Source organism: Labrus bergylta, chromosome 2, assembly GCF_963930695.1.
Source record: "Labrus bergylta chromosome 2, fLabBer1.1, whole genome shotgun sequence".
In the NCBI taxonomy this organism is placed as follows: domain Eukaryota; kingdom Metazoa; phylum Chordata; class Actinopteri; order Labriformes; family Labridae; genus Labrus; species Labrus bergylta.
In genome coordinates, this window is record NC_089196.1 from 34,275,495 (window position 1) to 34,302,288 (window position 26,794).

Sequence of the window (26,794 nt, forward strand, 5' to 3'; positions counted from 1 at the left end):
AGTTCTTTCCCCACCAACAAACAAACCATGGATAATGTTTGGAACATAAAGAACTAAAGAATCTTTATTTCAGATGAAACAGTTCAGAACTGTTTCTACATCACTGCTGATGTCAAAGCAGTCTGTGTGTTTATCTCACGCTCTGTCTTACCTTCACTATTTGTCACCAGAGTAAATATTGATTAGTATCAGATTATGAAGTCTATTCTGTTCAGCTGCATGGTTATGACGGGAAGTTACTGGTAAAACAGTGAAGAATGGACCAATGGATGTTAAGCATATTGTGTGTGTGTGTGTGTGTGTGTGTGTGTGTGTGTGTGTGTGTGTGTGTGTGTGTGTGTGTGTGTGTGTGTGTGTGTGTGTGTGTGTGTGTGTGTGTGTGTGTGTGTGTGTGTGTGTGTGTGTGTGTGTGTGTGTGTGTGTGTGTGTGTGTGTGTGTGTGTAGTCTGTCAGGTTGTCTGATCACAGAAGAAGGTTGTGCGTCTCTGGCCTCAGCTCTAAGCTCCTCCCCCCTGAGACATCTGGACCTGAGCTACAATCATCCAGGAGAACGAGGAGAGAAGCTGCTGTCTGCTGGACTGGAGGATCCACACTGCAGACTGGAGACACTGAGGTACAGACAGACACACAGAAGCTGTCTCACTGTTTCTGAATGATGAACTCTGCTTCTTGTCTGATGCTGGATTTAAATGAAGATGTATGAAATAGATTCTGATCTGGTTTCTTCCTCCAGGTTGGACCATAGTGGACTGCACAGACTGAAGCCTGGTCTGAGGAAGTGTGAGTGTGTTTTCATTTCTCTTCATCAGAACACAGCAGCACATGTTGGAGTGTAGAAGAGTAAATGCTCTTGAACAATCAGACAGAGACTATGGCTTGTGAATAGAGGATTTGTTTATTTCTCTCTGAGAAGTTAATAACAATAACTTAGATTTATATAGCGCCTTTCATGAAAAGGATGCTTTACAAAGTGTGTGTGTGTGTGTGTGTGTGTGTGTGTGTGTGTGTGTGTGTGTGTGTGTGCGAGTGTGTGTGTGTGTGGGGGGGGGGGGGGGGTGGGCGTAATGGGAGACAACAAGAGAGGAATAGAAAAACACAAACAGAGAAGAGAAAGGATAGAAACACTAGACAAACAAATGAAGGAGAAAGGGAGTGGGTGATCAGCTGAGGGGAGTGTTAGATGAGGCTGAATGCTTTGGTGAACAGATGGTGTTTGAGGAGGTTTTTAAAAATGACCAGGGGTCTCATTTATAAAAGAGTGCGTAAAATTCATACTAAAAATGTACGTGTGCCAAAAACCCAGAAATGGCGTGCGCACAAAATGATTCAGAGTTATAAAACCGTTCGTACGCACACCTGCACGCAATGTTCCCTTTATAAATCACCATCCACCTGGAAATGTGCGCACGTAGATTAGTCCCATGTTCCGCCCTCTACACGCCCACATTCAACCATAAACGGTCAATGCAAAGCAGCTCGTGAATGAAAATACATCCAAACGAGGGGGCAGATCAAAGGTTTCCAGTGTTGGATCACGAAAACTGAAGTTTAGATGAAGAAACGAAACTTTCTGACCCAGAAACAAAGGAACTTGTGAATGAAGTGAAGGATAAAATGGACATATCGGTAGTTTGCTGCAGCAGGAGGATCACGAACTGAAGAAAATTCAGAGAATGACACCACGTCGCTGCTGCATCCACGCTGTCCTATGTGCCAAAACATCCACCGTTCATCATTACGCACGAGTATATCTGCAATGTTTACATGTTTACAGGACCCACACTGATTTCTTCATATAGTGGCAGAGAGGACACGTCAGTCAGCATTCTCCCTCACTCTATCATATTATTAATCAAAGGTTTGATCAACCAACAAAAACTTTGAATTGTTGGCCACATATTTTCGTGGGCATCTCCGTCTGCACTGTGACTAATTATGAGCAAATATATGGCTTAATGATCGTGTCAGAGATGCCCCGACTTAATGTCCACACTTGAATTATTTACAGAATAAATACATGCAGCTGATGAAGATGTGCTGAGTATGGAGGAGGTGAAATGTGTGAAGCCATCGCCATGTCTCTGTGCACTCTTTATTAAAACTAAAAATCACAATTAATGATAAATGCAAGATATTGAAATATATTAATGAAAACTGGAGGCTCTATGGTCTTTGAGTTAGTCTAATGTTTAACTCTACATCAGTGATTACATTAGTGTATAAGTCCGGTCCTCTGAGGTCCGTCCGGGATAATGAAGGCGAGATGGCGCTGATGCAATATGTATGTGGCAGACTTTTATTTTTATTTTATGTTTATATATTGTCATAATGAAAGTTACTTATTGGAAACGGCTCACTACATGCGCGATTATAGCCTAAATAAAACCATCGGTTTGAATGATTGTGATGACGTGGATCTGTCAGTAAAGTTTGATATTTAGTGAAATAGGTTTGCTTTGTTGTTAAGGGAGCGAGCATTCTGCAGCATAAATGAGGCGATGGTGTATTCTGAAGCAGAGGGGGAGAGAGGAGTGGTTCTGTCAACACACACAACAACAGGTATCAGGTTTCTGGTGTGCACTGTAGTGTAACTACTTTTAATATTTATATGTATATATAACTCGGGGCACCATCCTTGTTAAGTAAGGAAACTAATATTACTTGTAGTAATAATGAATCTGTAAATCTGTCTCATATCATTGGGATGAATTCTCAAGCAGTAAAACCATAAAATTACACAGACAAAGTATTGAAAGTTTATATGAAAGTTTAATAAAGAAAAATTATGAACAGAAGAATTTAAAGGAAATGCATAAGTAATATCAGTATAATTACGACAGTAATATAACTTGAATGATAATATTGAATCGTTTAAATTGCCATGGTGAGATCCTTATGTCAAGTTTGGAGTTTGACTATATTGTTTGGGGAATTTAACGAAGTGGGATTTTGAGAAAGAAAAATAAAAAGGAGTCCTTAATAAATTTGGTGAAGTGGACTCTGAGGCTTTTATTCAGATACCACAAGCTTGACTCAACAACCCAATCTCATAATCAGAACGCTTCCTTACTGAGACGTAGTGTTCAATTGATCTCCGCCGAATGGTACCAAGACTCGAGTTTTTCGGATCAGGAATGCCAGTGGCCCACGATAACCGCCGTAGCAGGTCCGGTCGGAGTCAACAATGAGATGGGTTTGAAGAAAAACACAACGGTCCAAGCGGTTGTCCGGGGGTCCTTCTCTCAGCGGCTCAAAGAGTCTTAATTAACGTTCGTCAGGATTGACGCTCGTTAATTCTCACTTGACTTGAATGGTCACTTGTAGTCAAGTGTGAGGATTATAAAAATGACTGTTCTGAAAGACGAATGATCAATACTTCAAAAAAAGGGAAAAGAAAGTGACGCTCAATCGTAGGCTGTAGGAAAAACCTTAGAGTGCGCATGAAAAATCAGGGTTGGTTTAAGTTGGATTCGAGTTCTGCAGGTCCTGCAAATCCGGACTTAAATTCAAAGAGTTTGAAAAACAACGTGGTTCGAAAAACAAAAGGGTTGACAAGAGACGTCTAAGAGATTTTAGAATAAGAAGTTACGGGGAAGATTTACAAGAAACAAAGCAGTAGAAGACGCAGAAAAAGAAGCAACGAAATAAAAGCGGCGAGCTCCGGAGAGACGGGCTAATTTATATTGAGGATGACGTTACGAGGGGGCGGGGCCTAATATCTAGTCCGCCTCCGATGTTTCACTTTAATTTCAATCCACTCTCAGTTCTTTACTTATTAAGAGCATAAATAAGAACTTTGATCATATGAACATCATCATGTCAATATTCGTATGTAGGATTATTTCCGGCAGTAAACATTTCAGACAATTATGCAATGAAATAAACATTACGTCCAACCTGAAGACAGTTAGACGATTTCCGCCTGTATGGGAATGAAATCAGCATTATACCATTAAACATTCAAAAACACATTAATATAGTATGAAGGGTATAGCATCATATCTTAAAATACAAAATTTATAACTAAGACAAAATCAGATAGTAACTATCGTACTTCCTCCGCCAGCAGCCGAGCCAGAGTAGGGGGGAAGCGGCAGCCAGCGGTAGTTTATAGGTGGCGGGCCGCAGGGCGACGGGTCCAAGCCAGGTAGGGAGCCGACGTGGCCGACAAAGAAGGACGGTCCACCAATAAGGCAGGCGAGGGTCCAGTGATCACAGACTGGTGAGGATATCCTGATAGCTGTGCGAGAAGCTAACAGCTGATCGGCGGCTAGCGCTAACAGCTGATCGTCATAGATGGTGAGTAGCTGTCAGTTTACACAAACTGAAAGCAGCAGCAAAGTCGATCTGTTTGCAGACTGTTAGTAGAGGATAAGTAGGAGGGAGAAGCATAGATAGCACAAAAGAAACACGATTTTTGTCATGGATCGTGAAGCGGCGACATACACGCCAGCGTCCTCGCTCAACCGGAACTTTTATAACATCCCAATCATCCTTTTATGGGCAATCAACACACTGAGCAATTACAACATGTGTGCTATATGAAGACCATTTCCTAGAAGTTTCCTGGACAGACAACTGGTCTCAGGAAAGAGAGAGTGTGTGTGTGTGTGTGTGTGTGTGTGTGTGTGTGTGTGTGTGTGTGTGTATCAGAACATGATCTTATGACTTGGCTAAATTCAGAGGTTAGATAACTATTGGTTTGTGCCTGCTGCTGTCCAGATTGTGTTTCTGTTATGATTAAACCTTTCAGACTACAACAGGATGAGGGCTGGAAGTAACACAAAGTGATGATAAAAGTGAGGGTGATGGAAACTCATGAGAGTTTAAATATGAAATAAAAAATGTAAACTGAAATAAAAGTGATAATCCAGTGAATAGAAAATCACCATTCATCACATCCAACAGAAATGTATATTTTACAACATGCAGTTTTTGTGACATTTCACATTTGATGTTGGCTGCTGGCCGGCTGCTCGTAGTCGAGCTCGTGGAGCTCATCAACTTTAAAAACAGCAGAAATCATTTTTGATTTGACGTTCATTTTCATAAACATGTAAATATGCAGAGTCTCCAACATCAAGTTCTCTCCTCAAAAACATCCAGACGTGAATTCAGTGATGAAATAGAAACAGAATATCTTTAGAGACATAAGCTAGCTCTCCTCCTCGTCTTCTGGCTGTGCAGACAGTAAGGCACACAGCAAAGTCCACAATCACCATAGTACAGGCCAGAAGGAACATCCAACAACAATACACAAGTCAGCTGCAGGCCGCCAGGTGGCCAGGTGAGGTCGGGACGGCGTGGCCTACACCTTAGACAAGCAGAGAAAAACTCACAAGGACTGAGTTGTCATCTGTTTCTTCAGATTTTGATCTGTTCATCCAGTCCAGTTAAATTTCAATTAAAACAAAAACATGTATGTTGTAGAGCCTAGATTGATGGTAAAGAAATGGTCTCCATGACTTCAGAAACACAGTTTAAAAGTAGTTAGACAGGACAAAGGGACGTGGCACACTCCTGCTGCCATCACATTGTGTGTGACAGTGAAAGTGGAAATGAGGCTCCTGTTTGTGCTGAATGTGACCTCTGAGGACAGAACAGTTGGAGACAGCAGATGGTTCATAGATTCTTTGTGCTGCACTTTGATTAGTCAGACTTTATTCACTGCATGTGTTTGTTGATTTGGATCTCCATTCTTCCTGGCTGCCATGGTAACTCCATTTGAACTTGATTAGAAGTGGATTATTACATTTCAGTGCTGTCAAACATCATTCAGTGCTGAATATGAACTGTAAGTTTGATTGGCTCTCAGTAAGTAGGGGTGTAACGGTACACAAACATTTCAGTTCGGTACAGTTCTCAGTTTTGAAGCTTCGGTTTGGTACATTTTCACTACAGTAAAGGGACCTGATGCAACGCTTTTTTTTTTCTTTATTAGGAACATTTATAATTTCTCTTTTACACATTGGACTAAGTGCAGCATCGACAGTTCAGACTTGTACACCTGCTCAGGTTACTTTTTAATAACATTTTAAATTAAACATTGTAAAAAAAAACATAAAATAAACTTATGTTGCTTCCTTCAACCAAAAGAGTCTCCAATAAATAAAAGATATGAATGAAATAAAGTATTTTAGAATGAAATGAAGTCATTAATATAGCCTATAAGTAAAAGTATTTATTTTAAATAAGCACATAATAAACCTAATCACATCTGGGACAGTGTAGATTCAGAACTATTAATATTTCCCTCTGTCGATATAAGAACTTCAATGGCATTTTTTATGGCTTTGGCCCGTTTAGAATTATTAGCAAAAGGCTGTCTGTTTTTTCCTAGTTGCAGTGATGTTTACGTTCACGTGGTGCCTTTTCAAGTGCTTTAATAAGTTGGACGTGTTGCCTGTGACGTACCCGATGTCCTCTGAACAACAACGGCACACTACTCTCGTCTTGTCAACGTCTCTTTGTCCATTATTGTGGGAATGGGGAGGGAGGTGTTCATTCTATCATGCTGCAGGTCAGTGACGTGCGGCGAGGTTCGTGGCTGGTGAGGCACTGACTTTTTCAGAGTCAGATTTACAATATATGAACCCATTTATAGAGTAGCTTAAATTCACCATTCAATTGGCAGCTTGCACATTGACTACTGGTTGTGTTTCATATCTCATATCAGCATTATTTACACACACATAGAGGGAAGGTGCATATTTGGCAAAGGAAGAACGTTACATTTATAGCGCCTCAGAAATGTTTTTTCCATTGCAATTCCACAATTCATACTCATTCAATAAAAATAAAAGTAGGCATATACTGCGGTGTATTCATGGTCTTACCTTTACTTGTAAACAAAGTCCATTCACCTATCCTTCTGGACTAAAATATCTGTGACTTTGTTGTAAAAGTCCTCCTTACCTTCTTTTAGTTTTAAAAGTCTTCATTATTTATCACTTCACGTTTTGATTGAAAAATTGAGAAATCTTTAAGCTTAGATATAAAATCTTTTTTATATAAAAATTCTGCATAGAAGAGGAGCAACCATCAAACCAAGCATAAACTCTTGGTCTTATGAGCCTCACGCAACCTGACGCACGCCCCCTTCAGGTGAAGCAGCTGCCTCACCTCATGCTTTTTCAGTGCGGTTTTATGTCAAATTAGACTAAATATGTTAAAAACATGTGAAATACATTACTTATTCTATGGAAAGTGAGGACGTGTAATAGAAGTGTCTACAAACATTACATCGGTGACAAACAGTAAGAAAGCAAAAGGCATACGCTCGACCTAGTTTGTGAGGTATTGCGCAATCTGGGATGAGGCACAACTCGTCGCTGCCTCACCTCGCATCGGAGCCGGCCGGAAATATGCAAATTCAGAGATTTTGATCATGAAAATTATTGAACATTTTTGGAATCGTACAGAAATAACATTTATAACACAGATCAGTAGAAAAATATTAATATTTATTTGATTTAATGATTATTTGTTTTTTACTTTTGATGATGACGAGCCTCACCTGCCTCCCCTGACAGCACGTCTCTGCTGCAGGTTATTCTCCCACACAGACGCGTCTCCCCCTCCCCTTTTGCTCTTAGTTTGAGCGGGATCATCGCTGAAAATGAAAACAAAACTTAAGAGTAAGTCTGTAAAAAGAACTCCATCACGGTTATATGCAACTGTCCAGACCAACAGGACTCGAGGAACTACTAATCTGCACAGTTTGCACAGTTTATGTTTGAACTTTTTTACAAGTTATTAACTAAAAGCTGTGTCCCATACCAGCAGCGACAGCCTTCCTCCACCCTGAGGTGTGCTTCTGCTTTGCGGTCCGTGTGGGAACACAGATTAAATCACTTTTGTTCCGCACGTACTCGGATCAGTCCTGTGTCAGTAAAGTTGTTGATGAATGAACAGATGATAACCTGCAGCTGTGTTGTGTCTCGTTCTCTCCATCAGACGCCTGTGAGCTGGAACTGGACACAAACACAGTGAACAGAAAACTGAAACTGTCTGACAACAACAGGAAGGTGACACGTGTGATGGAGCTTCAGTCATATCCTGATCATCCAGACAGATTTGAATACTATCCTCAGCTGCTGTGTAGGACTGGTCTGACTGGTCGCTGTTACTGGGAGGTCGAGTGGAGAGTAAAGGTTTATGTATCAGTGAGTTACAGAGGAATCAGAAGGAGAGGAGACAGTAATGAATGTGTGTTTGGAAAGAATGATCAGTCCTGGAGTCTGTACTGCTCTGATGAAGGTTACTCTGTCAGGCACAATAACAGAAGAACAGAGATCTCCTCCTCTTCCTCCTCCTCCTCCTCCTCCTCCTCCTCCTCCTCCTCTGTCTCTCACAGAGTAGCAGTGTATGTGGACTGTCCTGCTGGCTCTCTGTCCTTCTACAGAGTCTCCTCTGACACACTGATCCACCTCCACACCTTCAACACCACATTCACTGAACCTCTCTATCCTGGGTTTGGGTTCTGGTCTCGTGGTTCTTCAGTGTCTCTGTGTGGTCTGTCAGTCTGAGAAACACTGCTGACTGAAGATCAGCTGACTCTGTTCACTCTGTCCAGCTGGTCTGTTTCATGGTTGGGGGGTGTGATAATGGGGGGTGGGGGTGGTAATGGGGGTTAAATGTTTTACATTACAGAAAAACAATGGACCCCCTTCTTTAATGTCTGTATTGTTCTGATCTCACCAATAAAAAACAAGTGACAATTAAACAATTAAAGTCCTCCTCCTGCTGTCTTGATATTGGCAGCAGGAGGAGGAGTCATGGCTCCAGATCTGTTACAAATGGTAAACTTGTCTCTCAGGTGTCTTCCCACAGGCCCTGAAAACAGCGGTCATCAAGCCACTACTAGAAAAGAACAATCTAGACAATAATGAATAATTACAGGCCTATATCAAATCTTCCTCTGTTAGGTCAAATGATAGACAAAGCTGTGTTTCAGAAGTTAAATAACTTCTTGATATTGAACAACTGTTTGGATGTCTTCCAGTCAGGTTTTGGACCAAACCGCAGCACTGAGACAGCTCTGGTTAAAGTGTTTCATGACATCTGTTTAAACACAGACAGAACCTCAGTCTAAGTTCTTCTTGGGTAACACTTTATATGAAGGTCCTTGAAATAAGCTGTTATTACCATCAAATCTGCTGTATAAGACACACTTTAAACCCTCAGGCATCAGTTTCATTTACTACCCTCTTAAGTCATTAAGGACAAAAATGTCCACTTCCAAAAATCTGCTATAAAAATAGAACAGATTACTTTTTTTTTTTTGCTTTTTTCTGCATAAATCTCTTAAACAACTTCCGCCCTGCTCAATACTACCAAACATTCAATCATTTTGAGGATTTTAACCTTTAGATGCCAATTTCATTACTTGATGTCACTGTTGTTATTTATGAAAAAAAAAGTTATTTTCCATATAACAAATATTTGGTGGCTGGGGGATTTTTTTAATCAGCCCAAAGGCATGTGTCTGTATATCCCTTGAACAGGTCTTCATGTAAGGTGGTGACCCTGCCCCAGGGATGTCAGGAGAAGGTGGAAATCTCAAAGTGGAGAGACTAAAGTGAGTACAATCATCGTTAAAAAAGATGTTCCAATGCCAGAGGATGAGCATGTGGTACAATTCCAAAACAGGCTTTTTAACTTCAAGAGGCACCTTTTGAATATTCCTGAACCTCACTGCTAAAGATGCCCTGATCCACACAGATTTCAGTGAAAGTTGTTCTTGTAAATACTACAATGAAATCCAGTCAGTCCACTTTTGGAGGGTCACATCAGCAGGTGACCCTCCACACAGGTGTGCTTTATCTGGCCCTTCTGCACCATCTCCCCCACTAGAAGGCACGACCCATCGCCAATATGGGCTCATTTGGACCCCATTCTTCAGAACACAAATCACAGTGACAGAGGCCGCTGAAGCCAGGTGAGTTAAATAAATAAGCATGGGTAGAGCCTGTCTGATTGCGATACAAACGGCGTGTGTGTGTGTGTGTATTAATGAAAATAGATCAGATGAAGAGTGTGAGAGAGAGAGAGAGAGAGAGAGAGAGACGTCACTGAGTGAGGTAGAGGAATATGTAACTTCACAAAGCTAATGGCTCTGCTCAGGTTAAAAATCTAAGCATCACTTAATCACAACAAACACTTGGTAAGAAAATATGTTTAATGATAAAAAAGTCTAAATAAAATTTTACATAGAAAAATAGCAACTAGTTTTGCAATTTTCGCTTGTTGCCGCAATTTTATTGCAAAATAGCGTCTAACAACAACATGCATTGCAACTTTTTTTGAAAAGCTGCCGTGAAATCAGTCGTTTTTGGCCGCAACAATCCCCCAAAAAGTCCCCAAAATCCTGGAATGTTTTTCAGAAAGAAAAGAATTGGGAGCGATGTCAAATTAAAACTGTATAATCAAGAAGTGGAGAGAGTAAGACACGTTAAGTTTTTAGGGTTCTGGTTTGATGAGAGGATTACATGGGCTGCATGTTCAGTGCATGTAAATGTTGTGAGTGGGTTTAATTGGAAGTGAGTGGGGGGCAGACTGCTGTGAAAGCATACAGGATGAATAAGATCAGTATTAGATTATGGTTGTATTGTATATGGATCAGCAGCAAGCACAACTCTTAAAAAACTAGATACTATCCAATATCAGGAATTAAGACTGTGTACAGGTGCTTTTAAAACAACACCAACACTGAGATCAGTCATTTGTTCAGATTCAAGTTCATCACTCATCAGTTTACAGTCATTCAGACAGCAGACATTTAGACAACAAACACTATACAGAAGTCAAATGATGTTTTTATTGGTACCTGCACACAAAGGCTTCAAAGGAAATGAATTAGCAGACAAGGTGGCAAAGGAGGCTACAAAAGATACTCAAATGGATTTGATAGTTAGCATTAGTGGAACAGAAGTGAAGAGCATTATTAAACAGAGACTGAAGGAAAAGGTGGCAAGACTCAGATTTGGACACACTGGATTCAATAACACATTGTTCAAAACAGGAAAACACAAATATGACTACTGTGGACAAGAGGAGACAGTGGAACATGTTGTTAGACACTGTCAGAAATAAAGTTTAAAAAGAAGACAGATGATGGAGAACCTGAAAGAAATTAAAGGCTTTATATGTGATTTTTTGATCCAGCAGATGTCGCCCTTGAGCACCAGCATGAAACCAAAACAACTCGCGGTGCATTGTTGTGTTAGCATGCTAATGCTAGCGATCTTTATTATGCTGGTATCTTCACACTGCATGTAAATTTATCTGAAATGAGCGTGATCTAGAAACACAGTTAAGCAGTGAGTACAGTATGTTATTCTTCTTTTCTCTAGTCCCTCAATTAAACAACTTTTATACACGAGGGGAGGAGTCAGCCGGCCGTCCCGGCGATGTAAACAAACTGAAGATAGGACTCTGAAAACATCACAGACAGTGGGACTCGGGTGTTACACCCATTGTAGACAGTCATGAATCACAGAGTTATTTTCAGAGGATATACTTGATTTATATTATATTTAAGTGTGAAAAATCACATATAAAGACTTTAAAGTATATTTGGATTTGATAGATATCTTACAAAATAACTTAGAAAATGAAGCTGTAGGACAAACTCAGTTGGTTGACAAGATATAATAGATTTTTATCTGGTTATTATTTACAGAAAATAGTACATAATAGATATTTTGATCCACACTCCTGACCAGTAGCTGGCAGAAATGCACCAGTTTGTTGTTTGCCAACCGCCATAAAACCTTGACGAAGAAGAAGAAGAAGAAATGGAGTGAGTAGATTTATTTCAGAGCACTGCAGAGCAACCGTTTTAAAGTAAAATTTTTGACACACTTTGAGAAGAAAACTTGGAGGTAACTCAGTCTCCTGTTGCATTGTACTGAGACAAACTGAACAAAATGTCTGCTAAATCATCCAAAGGAAGAAAAACATCTCTTTTAACCACGAGGCCTTCAACTCGTACTCCGACCGCGGCCTCCACTGAAAAACCTCCCCGGGGAGAAGCAGCCTCAGCTGCAGCCGCATCTACGACGGACACGGAGACTTTTCAAAGTGAGCTTCTGTCCTCCCTGCGCAAAGATTTGATAGAGACTCTGAAGATTGAGGTCCGGGCTGTGTTGGAGAGTGAAATGGCAGTCATTAGAGCCGACATTACTGCAGCCAGGTCCGAGCTAAAGGAATACAGAGAGTCCATTACATCCTCTCTGTCTACGTTGAGTGTCACGGTAAAAGGTATGGAGGAAAGCCTGTCTGCATGCACTGATGACGTTTAACATTTACAGAAAGAAGTACAGCGGCTCACTGCAACAGCTGATACTCTGATATTCATCATCCTCTCTGTTTCTATTTCTCTTCATCCTCTCTGTCTGTATTTCTCTTCTTCCTCTCTGTCTGTATTTCTCTTCTTCCTCTCTGTCTGTATTTCTCTTCATCTTCTCTGTCTGTATTTCTCTTCTTCCTCTCTGTCTCTGTATTTCTCTTCATCCTCTCTGTCTGTATTTCTCTTCTTCCTCTCTGTCTGTATTTCTCTTCATCCTCTCTGTCTGTATTTCTCTTCTTCCTCTCTGTCTCTGTATTTCTCTTCATCTTCTCTGTCTGTATTTCTCTTCTTCCTCTCTGTCTCTGTATTTCTCTTCATCCTCTCTGTCTGTATTTCTCTTCATCCTCTGTCTGTATTTGTCTTCTTCCTCTCTGTCTGTATTTCTCTTCTTCCTCTCTGTCTCTGTATTTCTCTTCTTCCTCTCTGTCTGTATTTCTCTTCTTCCTCTCTGTCTGTATTTCTCTTCATCTCCTTTGTCTCCTGTGTGTGTTTCTTTATTTCATCTTCTCCACTTGTAGGAATCTGTAATCTTGTGTTCATGACGTCACAGGACTTCGGGGCCTGGTTGCCTACTCTTGTAAAAAAAAGTTCTAACTTTTGGCAGCTTGGACATCAAGCTCTCTTTTTCCTCCCTCTACATCCTTTTTTCTGCTCTGCTAGATAAGCTTCACTTCATACAGGCTTGTTTGTTAGTTTCTATCTTCTATCTCTTTCGCTCTAGTCTCTTTTTTCTCTCTCTGTGATGCCGTGTCAATCATTTCTTTAAAGGGATACTTCACCCGTTGAAACATGAATCTGTATTGACATTGGGTCATATATGTAGAAATGTGAAATACATTTTGGTGCCTTCTTGACTGAGAAAGAAGAATTGCTCGACTTCCCGACTTGACGTCATCACATAGGGGGAAAATATGTTTAGTTAATGTTAACATACTTTTTATTAATTCACGTATTGACCATCAACTTTTTGCTCAAATATAACTGTAACAGTAACATTTCACTGATCTTCTTTGGAGCATCAACGCAACTGAACTGAAATCATGTCGAAAGAACGACTTCCTAACTCGGAAACTTGGAGCACCCGAGCAGCACCTGAATGCACCATAAGACCTGAGGGTCATGATGGAATAGTTCATGTAGTGCAGCGGGAGGGGGGAGGGGCCCTGAGACATGATTTATAGATGAACATTCTTCTGATAAGAACTTTTTGCGTATGGGTTTTTAGAAAAACATAATAACTTACCACAAAGTTTAAAAAATAAATATAATTTTAAACAAGATTTTTTGGTAGGTAGGACAGAATCAGAAACCAAAGAGAGAGAGTGGGGAATGACTTGTGGGAAAGGAGCCACAGGTCGGATTTGAACCCGGGCTGCCCACCCTCCAGGACTTAATGATGATGAAGAGAAACCTGAATCCTCACAGCCTTAAGGGCCTTTCAGATAGGATGCAGCCGGCGGTGCTGTCATGCCCATTCATTGTGTATTGGGTTGCTCCGCACAAGTGTGCATCTCCTTGCTGCTGAGTTGAGCTCAGCGTGGAGTCCTGCTCGCATTAATATTAAAAAATCAGTCTATAAGTACCGTTAATGTTTGTTTACTGTGTCCTGCAGATCTCCAGCAGCTGTTGGTGAGTAAAGAAGAGCTTCCACCTGAGCAGCAGGAGTGGAGCCACATTCTGGACCAGGAGGACACTAAGCCCCAACACATTAAAGAAGAACATGAGGAACTGTGGAGCAGTCAGGAGGAAGAACAGCTTCAAGAACTGGAGGAGGCTGATACCACCAAGTTCCCCTTCACTCCTGTCTCTGTGAAGAGTGAAGATGGTGAAGAGAAACCTCAGTCCTCACAGCTTCATCAGAGACAAACTGAACAGATGGAAACAGGAGTTGATGGAGAAGAATGTGGAGGAGCAGAACCAGAGTGGTACTCAGATCCAGAGAGACGTTTACAACCAGTGACTGAGGTCAAGATTGATGACAGTCATGATTGGCAAGAGACAAGAGAAGCTCTTTCAGAATTAAACTTCAAAAATAAGAAACTACAGACTGGTAAGAGACCACATAGGTGCTCTGAGTGCGGTAAAAGATTTAACGCAAAAGGAAATTTGACCAGACACATGATGATTCACACTGGAGAAAAACCCTTCAGCTGCTCTCAATGTGAGAAAATATTTACCCTTAAGGCCAGTCTGACATATCACATGGCAATTCACAGAGAGAAATCCTTTAGATGCTCTGAGTGTGGTAAAACATTTTACAGACAAAGAGATCTGACTATACACATGATTCTGCATACGGGAGAAAAACCCTTCAGCTGCTCTCTGTGTGGAAAACAATTTAGACAAAAGGGGGGTCTGAAGTCACACATGTTAGTTCACACAGGAGAGAAAGCCTTCAGCTGCTCTGTTTGCAGTAAAAGTTTTACCCAAAGAGGAAATCTGACCAGACACATGTTAGTTCACACAGGAGAGAAATGCTGAACCTCAGACTGACATATGAACCAGTAAGTTGGGAGCAGCTATGACGTTTGAATTGAAAGGGTTTATATGAAACAGTTACAGTGTAAGGATCCTTCTTCTCTCCTGATATCTTCTCTTCTTTCTGTCACTCTGTTTCCTTGGAGTCCTCTGTGTTGGGTAGCACAAGTTCTTCAGACAGCTCATGTGTAACCTTGTAATAAATAAACTGATGTAGAGTGAGAAAGACTTTCATCTACTTGTGTTATTTTGTGTCGAGTGTCTAAAGTGTCTTTGGTAAAGAAAAGGAGCTCAGCAGATCCTGATGCAGAGCGACCACAGTCAGGTCAGGTCGATGTCGATTTCACTGAAAACCTGTAACCCTTAATAAGAATCCTGCAGTCAGAATACAAAATAAAGAAAATCACAAACTGAATGATAACACCTGTAGATGTCATCTGGCATTCTGGATTTACTCAACATATTGTTAGAAGAAACGATAGAGATGCATTATAGCCTTCAGTGTGTGTAACTAAATGGTATATGGTAAAAACCACTTCAATGGTGTGTTTATTTGTTCTGTTATCATTTCTCTCTTTGGCTTCCTTTTTGCTGCTTCACTGCTTTTTATACATTTTCAGCTAAGAGGAAAATGATTCTTCGATTGGTCTTGGCGCTATCCAATTCCCACGGTAACCTGACTCATCATCAATCTTAAAACTTTTCTTATTTCAATAAAAGTAACTGCTTTCATTTATCAATATTTCACCTCCAAGCAGACCCTTATTCTAAAAGACTGAACACATTGATTTGGGTTAGGCCACGATAGTAAAAGAGTTCAAAGAGGAGACTTTAATGCAGCGAGGTTACAACTGTTTATTGTGTGTGGTTCTGAAAAGCAAGGAAAATATCTATGAACAAAATTCTTCCCATATACATTCCTATTATAATTGTAAAGTAATCTGGGGAAGCAGTTTTCCACTTATACAATGTTAACCATGCATCTTTTAGCATCCTTACCTTCCTTTTTCTCATTTTAACACCAAACAACACAAATCAGAATTTAAGTTAATATAACCATTAAATGAATCTGAATTTTAGTATCTATTCAGTTCTTTATCTTTTGTTTACAATTTAAACAAACCAGTTAAATGTGTTCAATATTAATTATTATTTACCCTTCTAATTTAATTGTTTCCTGTGAACACTACACTATAAAACCAGAATACAGAGTGCATCACTATGAAATAAACAGCCTACATTAAATACATGTCACCATTCAAACATTCTGAACAGATAATTACCAAAGAACACAGCACACTTACCAAAGGTATCTCTGCTGTCTTCCTTTCATTGAATTCAGCCTGAAAGTGTCTCAGCCTCTCACCTCACTCCTGCTCTCACACACACCGCTGACACTCCTGTCTGTCAGTTAGAGCCACTCAGCAGGTTTACACACCTGGCTCACAAAGGTTACCTGATTTCCTGACCTGCTCAGTGCTGCTCTCCAGTGTTCAATACAAACTTTAAATAAAGGCTGACAACAGAGATAACCTGATAAGTAATAATAAAGCTGATTAACCTTTAAACACAAAGTAAATAAAAGCATATTAATATTTTAATTTTCTGTTTGTCCTTAGATTTTAACAAAACAAAGACTGATTTAAAAAAATCCCCCAGACACCAAACATTTGTTATATGGAAAATAACTTGTTTTTTGTGTGTTTTTTTTCATTAAAAATATTATCATCATGTAATCAAACTGGCATTTAAAGGGTTTAAATCCTGATAATTATTCAATATTTGATCGTTTTGATCAGGACTGAAGTTGATCAAAAGATTTAACCCAAAAAACAGAAAAAAAATAATCTGTACCATTTTTATAGCAGTTTTTGGAAGTGAACATTTTTGTCCTTAATGACTCAAGAGGGTAGTACATTTTAAATCTGATGCTACACAAAAACTAATAATGCATCAAAGTCAATATTTTGTATAATCTTTGACATATCCAAGACTGATTTTAAAAAAATCCCCCAGCCACCAAATATTTGTTATATGGAAAATAACTTTTTTTTTATTTATTTATTTTTATATATAACAACAGTGACATCAAGTAATAAAATTGGCATCTAAAGGGTTAAAATCCTCAAAATGATTGAATGTTTGGTAGTTTTGAGCAGGACTGAAGTTGTTTAAGCCTTCATATAAAGTGTTAACCAAGAAGAACTTAGACTGAGGTTCTGTCTGTGTTTAAACAGATGTCATGAAACAGGGTAACTAAAACTCATATTTTCAGTTGTACTGCTCTACCCTGGAATTTAAAAAAATGCATTTAGAATGTCAATGTATCAACTTAGAGAAGGAGGGGGGGGGGGGGGGGGCAAGACACGCCCACTCACTGCTTCAAGCTGTTATCAGCCACAACATGATACAATGTTTGCCCCACACACACACACACACACACAGTGGCTCAGGCTCAGGGCTCAGTGTGCATGTGTGTGTGTGTGGGGGGAGCGAGTGAGGAGAGAGAGTACGAGGTGAGAGAGTGTGTTCGGCACAAGGGGCAACCTCCGGTCTCGAAAAATGAAGCCTATGCTTAAGTACAAAAAACTGCAGTTCCTCGAGGTTCTGCTTGAGGCTGGCTGCAGAAGCGCCGGAAGTGCCATAAGCCCACAGACAAAAAAGCCAGTTTTTACCACAGGAATCAACATGTTTACAGCCAAAAGGCAAAAGTTTCTTCAATGAAAGGTTTAGTCAAAGTGCTTCAGAAGAAACTTCTAATTTCATTGGAATGTGCCTCTCTTCTTTCTGATCTCGAAGATGTTCCAAGAGAGATCTTTCAAAGACTAAAAAAGAAGAAGTCTGTGTTTTCAGAGAATCTGAAACAATTCGCCACAACACTGCACTTCTACTCTCCGAAAGCCTATGACTATGTCAGAGAGAAATTTCTTTTGGCTTTGCCTCATCCACAAACCATAAGAAAGTGGTATAGTAGCATCTCTGCAGATCCTGGATTTACTGTTGCTTCTTTCACAGCTTTAAAAAGTCATGTTGCTGATCAGAAAGGATTAGGTAAGGACACAGTTTGCTCATTGATGATGGATGAAATGTACATTCATAAGCAGACTGAGTTTGGGGGGGACCAAATTCACGGCTATGTTGACATCGGAGCTGGTGAAATTGAAAACGTAATTGCAACACAAGCATTGGTCCTCATGGTTGTTGCAGTTAATGCGTCTTGGAAGATCCCCATTGCTTACTTCCTCATCAACAGCATGACCGGACAAGAGAGAGCAAACATTGTCCGAGAGAGCCTAGTTAGGCTTCATGAAATCGGTGTTAGGGTTGTCTCATTGACATGTGATGAACCATCTCAAAACTTTGCAATGGTCAAAGAGCTTGGTGCCAAGTTGGACCTCGTGGACATGAAACCTTTCTTTTTCCATCCTGAAGATCTCACACAAAAAGAATGTGGCCAACTCCTTTTTGATGTTTTGTTTTTTTATATAATAATGCTATAGAACAACATGGAAACTGTTACTTGGAGCCTGCATGAACGGGGCACAAGTAACTTTCAATGTCTGCCGTTTAGAAAGTGCACATGTTGTCACAAGTGAGCAGAAATCTTGAATGTTCAGAGCTGGAATTAAAACAATAATTGAACTTAGAGCCTGCATGTACGGGGCCTTAGTTCTTAGTGAAAAGACTTTCTTTCTTTTTTCTCAGAAAAACCCACCGATTACATAGATGATTATCAGTTGGAGTCTGCATGAACGGGGCCCAACTTTTCTATTAAAAATCTACTGGGATGCTACTTCAAGACATAATGAAAATAGAATTCTCAAAACTGTACATAGAGCCTTTAAAGAGAAACCTCACCTCACCACTACTTAAAGCCAATGTCAGATAAAAACTGAACACATGAATGACTGTCTTTTAGAGTCTGCATGAACGGGGCCTAAGATGATGTTGATCTGTTAATCATTTTCAGTGTCACATTCGTTGTAGTTATTATGTACATAGTTTATGGAATTGTTTGTCCAATTAAACGTTTACTTCAAATTTTAAATGTCTACAAAAAATACATATTATAGAATTTACCTATAAACAAAAAAAACTTCAAGATGTTCAAATGTACTGTATGTTAAACTTTCTGATTTGTATTATAGAGTTCACCAACACATTTTTGGATCTCCAGGTTTGATAAAAATGTTATATATTAATATTTAAGTTATGTATTTTGAATTGATTGTTAATTTTGCTGAGGGTTTTTGGAAATTGTTATTGTTACATAGTTGTTATAAGGTAGATAAACATACTTCCTGATTTATTTTGTGATTAATTTTGTCCCCATTGCTCACCCTCAGGTTCAGTAATAGTGCGTAACTTTTGCATTGTTGTTATATTCTTGCTTTTCATTTTCACATGTCCTGTGCTGTATAGTGTCTCGTGCGTTTGTCCCGTGTTATATGTTCCTACTCTTGGCCTGCACCTTGTCGTGGTGAGTGGGCTTTCAACCAAGACAGGCCATACTGCATGTTTAAAACCAGAGTTTTAACCTCTCATTTTCTCTCTCATGTAGGATGTAGGACACCAGGGAGTTGTGTTTCAACAACCTCGCAAGTGTGACAAGCAAGGCATGGTTCAAAGGTTGAAGGTATTACTAGTTTCAAGAAAAAAACTCTGATTTTAAAAATTATTGTTTTTAATGTTAGCTTTGTTGTTGTGAATTCCATGTTATATATATCTTCTTCCTTTAGGAATATTTATTTCTCATTCCATCGTTGTCTTGATCACTGTCACATGTGAGCTGTTCAAACAATAATCCAGACATGTCCATTTACAATCACTCCTGTTACCTCATAGTGTGGCGTACAGCGGTCAAAAAAGTGTAATTGCTCCCCGTCTAGCAACACCTGACACCCCAGTGATAGTTCCTACCTATATAGAGTTTCACCTTAACCTGAAGGCGACACCTGCTGGAACAATTTGTGTTTGCACTTCATAAACATGGCTCCTACAGTGGTGTTGTTTGTCATTCCCTGTCTGTTTAATCCTCATGTGTCTCTCTCCTGTCTGTGTGAGTTTGGTGAGCGGGGTTCATGTTCTCAGGCGGCACCAGGTGCAGCTTGTTGGTCATCAGGATCTCTACTACAAAGACTTCCCTCTGCTTCACCTCGCCGCCAGATTGTTTCACCAGCTCGCGTGGTATTGTACTCTCTTGGCTTCTCTGTGATTACTAGTTCTCGTTGTGATAGCTTGTGTAGCTAACCCCTTTTTTCTTCTCTCCCTTGCGTCAGATAGCTGTTTGTGTTTTTTGCTTCACCTCACCTGTGCTTTTGGGACACCACACTGGGATCACAGACACTGCCACTTGGAACCTCGCACTACCCCTCCCCTTGCACTTTTTGAGTCACATTTGGAATAAACTTTTTGTAACTTTATCCTGCCTATCTGAGTCGTGCTTTTGGGTCCAGAATTTGTACTAATCGTATCAGGAGTCTCCTACTAGTTCCCATTTCTTAACCTCTTATAACTGTAATACATTGGTTCTTTTTGATATATTTTATAAATATAAATGATCTGCTTTTTAATACTTCCCTTAATTGTTAACATTAAAACTCTTCTATATTCGAGGATAAAGCACATCATTTGTATAGTTTAGATGGGTAAACTAGACGATATTATGTGATATTGATCTAGGAAGACCACATTTCTGAATGATTTTTAAACATTTTTCTAATCACACATAATTAATGTAATTTACTCTGGTTGAATCTTGATTTTGATTGTTTTGAATTTGTATATGGGGACTTCTTGTGGCAGATATTGGAACAGAAAGAACATAAATCTCTCCACTTTCCATTATTAAAGATAAAGGAAGGGTTTTTGTATCTAAAGCAAGTAACAAAAGGCATGCTCTAAAAATTATTATAGCTCTGGTGTCAGGGACATTTAGTTGTCTTTAATTATAAAGCTAAATACTCTTCCTACCCAAACAGATATTAACTGCATTACTATTTGGTAAAAAAAAAAAAAGGTAAAAAGAATGAAAATGTATACTCATAAGTAGAGACAAAGGAGTGAATATACATAAAATACTTTTTTTAATAAAAAATAAATAACCACCAAATAAATAACAAACCTGGTGCAAAAACAAATAGGGGTGATAGTTATTGTCCTCACGGGCACACATTTACAGCGTGGTGTAATTTCCAGCAAGGAGACTGCCATCGATGGGACTGCAGGAGCAGCGAGGGACTGCGGGAACAGACGGGGGACTGCAGGAACAGACGGGGGACTGCAGGAACAGACGGGGGACTGCAGGAACAGACGGGGGACTGCAGGAACAGCGAGGGACTGCAGGAACAGACGAGGGACTGCAGGAACAGTGAGGGACTGCAGGAACAGACGGGGGACTGCAGGAACAGACGGGGGACTGGAGGAACAGCGAGGGACTGCAGGAACAGACGGGGGACTGCAGGAACAGCGAGGGACTGCAGGAACAGACGGGGGACTGCAGGAACAGGAACTCACTCAGGCTTCAAACGTTCATATTTACATAACATATGTATGGTGACAGCTATGTCCATCATGAGCCCAGAGAGCTGCAAAGAGTGGGTGGTTGGTTGGGGGGGGGGGACACAGTGTCATGGCTACAGAAGCGGATGTTTAACAAAAGTATAAAGAAACTCAACATTAGCCATGGCAGTGGGCTATGAATTTGGCATCTAAAAAAAGGTCCTAAAGGCCACTTTCAAATTCCAGTGCAGTTTCACTGTATTTGGAAGTGGTCTTTAAGGCAATGAGCAAAATTACTTAAAAATATATAATTTCCCCTAGATGTGAAATGAACTCCATCTTTCAAAAATAGCCCAGGACTGTCATGTCTAATTTGAGGGTGCTCAATCATTGCACCGCTTATGGATCCAACAAATGTAGCCATAACACTGTTGACAAACCTACGAGATTTGTCGATCTTCCCCGGATGGATGCCATGCCTCCACTGGCACCTCTGGGTGAGGGCAGACAACATGATCTTCATGCCAGGGTGTCGTGCGTGGAGTTGCTGAAGGTCCTTCTTCATCATATTGAGCAGCACGACACCACTGACATGTCCCATGCTGCTGCCCCCACAATGAATGATGAGGCCATCCGGGGGAGACCTCCCTCGGAGTGAGTTTTCAAAGAAGGGAAGGAGGCCTTTCCAGCGAAGTCCACCCCAGCCGAACCAACTCATGTGGACGTTCTTCAGGCCCAGGTTCCTTCCCTCAGTCTCTGCAGCTCTCTGGGCACCTCGACGGACACAGCTGTCACCAATAATCCACACGGTGTCTAAGGGAGAAATACAAAAATGTTCAATTAATGCCTCAGACAAGACAAAATGTACAGTTAACTACATGTGACAGCTCAGGCTGTTTTTTTGTTATTAGCCTCATCTGCAGGAATAATATTGAACAAGGTAGCTGCAGCTCATAATAATAGATGCCAGTCTTAAAATACAATTTATTCTAATACTTACAGGTTTTGGCGGGTGAAGCTGACACTCCATCACTGTCCACAGACTCCATGACTTCAGAGGATTCTATAGAAAATAAATATCTTATGATTAATATAAAATATTTATTTTTTAGTTGTCACATTCACCGTCATCACTGTTGACATCAGTAAATATAAGACACAGACATTCCTCTTTTTGTCAGAACAGTAACATGAACTGTATGCTTTGTAATATTGATTTCTTCTGGATGTCTCACATGTTTATTTACAGTTTATGTCTAACAGTAGGTTCATCAACAACAACGAAAAGAAAAGAAAAGAAGCGCCAAAGATCTTTCTTTTATGGTTTTCAAACAGACTTCTAAACTTTAAACATGTTATTACATCCAAGTAATGATTTGTAACACAATGTGAGAATTTTAATGTAAAGATTAGCCTCAAACTGTTTCTTACATTTTATGTTACAACTTTGTTAATGTTTTGTTCTACTAACCCGGACAAAGTCACTGCTGTGACTAATAACCACCGGTAATACATTTTTTAAAAGTGTAGTTTTAAGACTTTAATTATATATTTGGGTTGAAGATAATTTGTTTTAACTGTGTTATAGAAAAGTTAAATGTTAACTTACTGTTTATAGTTATGGACGAGTGGGAGCAGGACAGCAGTAGCAGATAGAGCAGTTGTTAGCAATGCTGTGAAGTAGCCTGCTAGGCTGCTAGGGTCAAGCTCGTCGGTCGCGTCGGTCGGTCGGCGAACTTTGGTCCCGCCCACAGTCCCGCCTTACTGCTGTTACTAGGTTGATCCAAAGTTAGGTTGAGACAGCAAATCCAATATGGATGCGGCCGTCGATTGGACTCATTTGCTGCCTATGTAACAGACAGGTCAGGGTTCGTCCAGTAATATTTACAGTCTATGGTTCTTCAGGTGTGAGCGAGAGGCACGTTATGATGCCGGGGACCGGAGCAGAATAAGCAGGAGAATGTATCAACTTGGAGAGGGAGGGGGGCACGGGGGTAAACTCCCCCACTCACTCCTTTCACGCCGTTATCAGCCGCAACATGATACCATGTTTGCCCCACACACACAAATACACACACACACTTGAGTCCCCACAGTTCGCCGAGTCGGGTGACGAGGCTTTTATAGGTTTGGTGACGTGGGGCTGTACTCCTACGTCATACTGTACTCCAAAAAAACTGTTAGAGTTTTTCAAACAGAAGGGCAGACACTATGCACATTTCTAACACAATATTTCAAATTTCAATACTTTGTACTCAAATGTCGAGATTGGGACTTGGATTGATCCATAACACTACTTAATACTCAAATACAGAGGTTTAGAGTTGAAGAAAGTGGTTTTAGGGTTTAGTTACTCTTTAACCAGAGCTGTCTCAGTGCTGCGGTTTGGTCCAAAACCTGACTGGAAGACATCCAAACAGTTGTTCAATATCAAGAAGTTATTTAACTTCTGAAACACAGCTTTGTCTATCATTTGACCTAACAGAGGAATATTTGATATAGGCCTGTAATTATTCATTATTGTCTAGATTGTTCTTTTCTAGTAGTGGCTTGATGACTGCTGTTTTCAGGGCCTGTGGGAAGACACCTGAAAGACAAGTTTACCATTTGTAACAGATCTGGAGCCATGACTCCTCCTCCTGCTGCCAATATCAAGACAGCAGGAGGAGGACTTTAATTGTTTAATTGTCACTTGTTTTTTATTGGTGAGATCAGAACAATACAGACATTAAAGAAGGGGGTCCATTGTTTTTCTGTAATGTAGAACATTTAACCCCCATTACCACCCCCACCCCCCATTATCACACCCCCCAACCATGAAACAGACCAGCTGGACAGAGTGAACAGAGTCAGCTGATCTTCAGTCATCAGTGTTTCTCAGACCGACAGACGACACAGAGACACTGAAGAACCAGGAGACCAGAACCCAAACCCAGGATAGAGAGGTTCAGTGAATGTGACAGACGACACAGAGACACTGAAGACGACAGGTGTTGAAGGTGTGGAGGTGGATCAGTGTGTCAGAGGAGACTCTGTAGAAGGACAGAGAGCCAGCAGGACAGTCCACATACACTGCTACTCTGTGAGAGACAGAGGAGGAGGAGGAGGAGGAGGAGATCTCTGTTACTCCTTTATTGTGCCTGACAGAGTAACCTCTATCAGAGCAGAACAGACTCCAGGACTGATCATTATCTCCAAACAAACATTCATTCATGCCTCCTCTCCTTCTGATTCCTCTGTAACTCACTGATACATAAACATCTCCTCTCCACTCGACCTCCCAGTAACAGCGACCAGTCAGACCAGTCCTACACAGCAGCTGAGAACACCAGTTATCAAATCTGTCTGGATGATCAGGATATGACTGAAGCTCCTCCCCCCATGTCACCTTCCTGTTGTTGTCAGACAGTTTCAGTTCTCTGTTCACTGTGTTTGTGTCCAGTTCCAGCTCACAGGCGTCTGATGGAGAGAACGAGACACAACACAGCTGCAGGTTATCATCTGTTCATTCATCAACAACTTTACTGACACTTACTGATAGGGGTGTAAAGGTACACGTACTCGGACCGGACCGTTTCAGTACAGGACTGATCCGAGTACGCACGGAACAAAAGTGATTTAATCTGTGTTCCCACACGGACCGCAAAGCAGAAGCACACCTCAGGGTGGAGGAAGGCTGCAGCTGCTGGTATGGGACACAGCTTTTAGTTAGTAACTTGTAAAACAAGTTCAAACATAATCTGTGCAAACTGTGCAGATTAGTAGTTCCTCGAGTCCTGTTGGTCTGGACAGTTGCATATAACCGGGATGGAGTTCTTTTTACAGACTTACTCTTAAGTTTTGTTTTCATTTTCAGCGATGATCCCGCTCAAACTAAGAGCAAAAGGGGAGGGGGAGACGCGTCTGTGTGGGAGAATAACCTGCAGCATGATAGAATGAACACCTCCCTCCCCATTCCCACAATAATGGACAAAGAGACGTTGACAAGACGAGAGTAGTGTGCCGTTGTTGTTCAGCGGACATCGGGTACGTCACAGGCAACACGTCCAACTTATTAAAGCACTTGAAAAGGCACCACGTGAACGTAAACATCACTGCAACTAGGAAAAAACAGACAGCCTTTTGCTAGTAATTCTAAACGGGCCAAAGCCATAAAAAATGCCATTGAAGTTCTTATATCGACAGAGGGAAATATTAATAGTTCTGAAACTACACTGTCCCAGATGTGATTAGGTTTATTATGTGCTCAAAGAGCATTCAAAAAAGTGTTGCCTTCATAAACTAAAAGGTGGAAGTGTAATTTAAAATAAATATTTTTATATATGGGCTATATTAATGACTTCATTTCATACTAAAATACTTTATTTCATTTGTTTTTTTAATTTATTGGAGACTCTTTTGGTTGAAGGATGCAACATAAGTTTATTTAAAGTTTTTTTTTTACAATGTTTAATTTAAAATGTTATTAAAAAGTAACCTGAGCAGGTGTACAAGTCTGAACTGTCGATGCTGCACTTAGTCCAATGTGTAAAAGGGAAATTATGAATGTTCCTATAAAGAAAAAAAAAGCGTTGCATCAGGTCCCTTTACTGTAGTGAAAATGTACCAAACCAAAGCTTCAAAACTGAGAACTGTAGCGAACTGAAATGTTTGTGTACCGTTACACCCCTACTTACTGAGAGCCAATCAAACTTACAGTTCATATTCAGCACTGAATGATGTTTGACAGCACTGAAATGTAATAATCCACTTCTAATCAAGTTCAAATGGAGTTACCATGGCAGCCAGGAAGAATGGAGATCCAAATCAACAAACACATGCAGTGAATAAAGTCTGACTAATCAAAGTGCAGCACAAAGAATCTATGAACCATCTGCTGTCTCCAACTGTTCTGTCCTCAGAGGTCACATTCAGCACAAACAGGAGCCTCATTTCCACTTTCACTGTCACACACAATGTGATGGCAGCAGGAGTGTGCCACGTCCCTTTGTTCTGTCTAACTAGTTTTAAACTGTGTTTCTGAAGTCATGGAGACCATTTATTTTCCATCAATCTAGGCTCTACAACATACATGTTTTTGTTTTAATGGAAATTTAACTGGACTGGATGAACAGATCAAAATCTGAAGAAACAGATGACAACTCAGTCCTTGTGAGTTTTTCTCTGCTTGTCTAAGGTGTAGGCCACGCCGTCCCGACCTCACCTGGCCACCTGGCGGCCTGCAGCTGACTTGTGTATTGTTGTTGGATGTTCCTGCTGGCCTGTACTATGGTGATCGTGGACTTTGCTGTGTGCCTTACTGTCTGCACAGCCAGAAGACGAGGAGGAGAGCTAGCTTATGTCTCTAAAGATATTCTGTTTCTATTTCATCACTGAATTCACGTCTGGATGTTTTTGAGGAGAGAACTTGATGTTGGAGACTTTGCATATTTACATGTTTATGAAAATGAACGTCAAATCAAA

At 40.4% G+C, this 26,794-nt stretch overlaps 1 protein-coding gene across 2 annotated transcripts; it reads left to right on the forward strand.

Moving 5' to 3' along the window:
* The first annotated feature begins 314 nt into the window (after nt 1-314).
* LOC136181158 (stonustoxin subunit beta-like) lies at nt 315-15,058 on the forward strand. 2 transcript variants are annotated; one of them, XR_010667564.1, is made up of 3 exons: nt 315-780; nt 7,957-9,580; nt 13,965-15,058. XR_010667564.1 is itself a non-coding variant. In XM_065961677.1 (2 exons), the coding sequence occupies exons 1-2, from the start codon at nt 690-692 to the stop codon at nt 8,526-8,528; spliced, it is 663 nt and encodes a 220-aa protein (XP_065817749.1). In that variant the 5' UTR covers nt 315-689; the 3' UTR covers nt 8,529-10,021. The 2 variants fall into 2 exon arrangements, 1 of the variants encoding a protein (XP_065817749.1); XM_065961677.1 differs by lacking the exon at nt 13,965-15,058 and having other exon boundaries at nt 7,957-10,021.
* Nucleotides 15,059-26,794: the final 11,736 nt, after the last annotated feature.

Coding starts and splice junctions, on each gene's coding strand:
- LOC136181158 (XM_065961677.1), top strand. CDS start 690: ATGAAGATGTATGAAATAGATTCTGATCTGGTTTCTTCCTCCAGGTTG. Junction 781..7,956: donor GAAGCCTGGTCTGAGGAAGT/GTGAGTGTGTTT, acceptor TCTCTCCATCAG/ACGCCTGTGAGCTGGAACTG.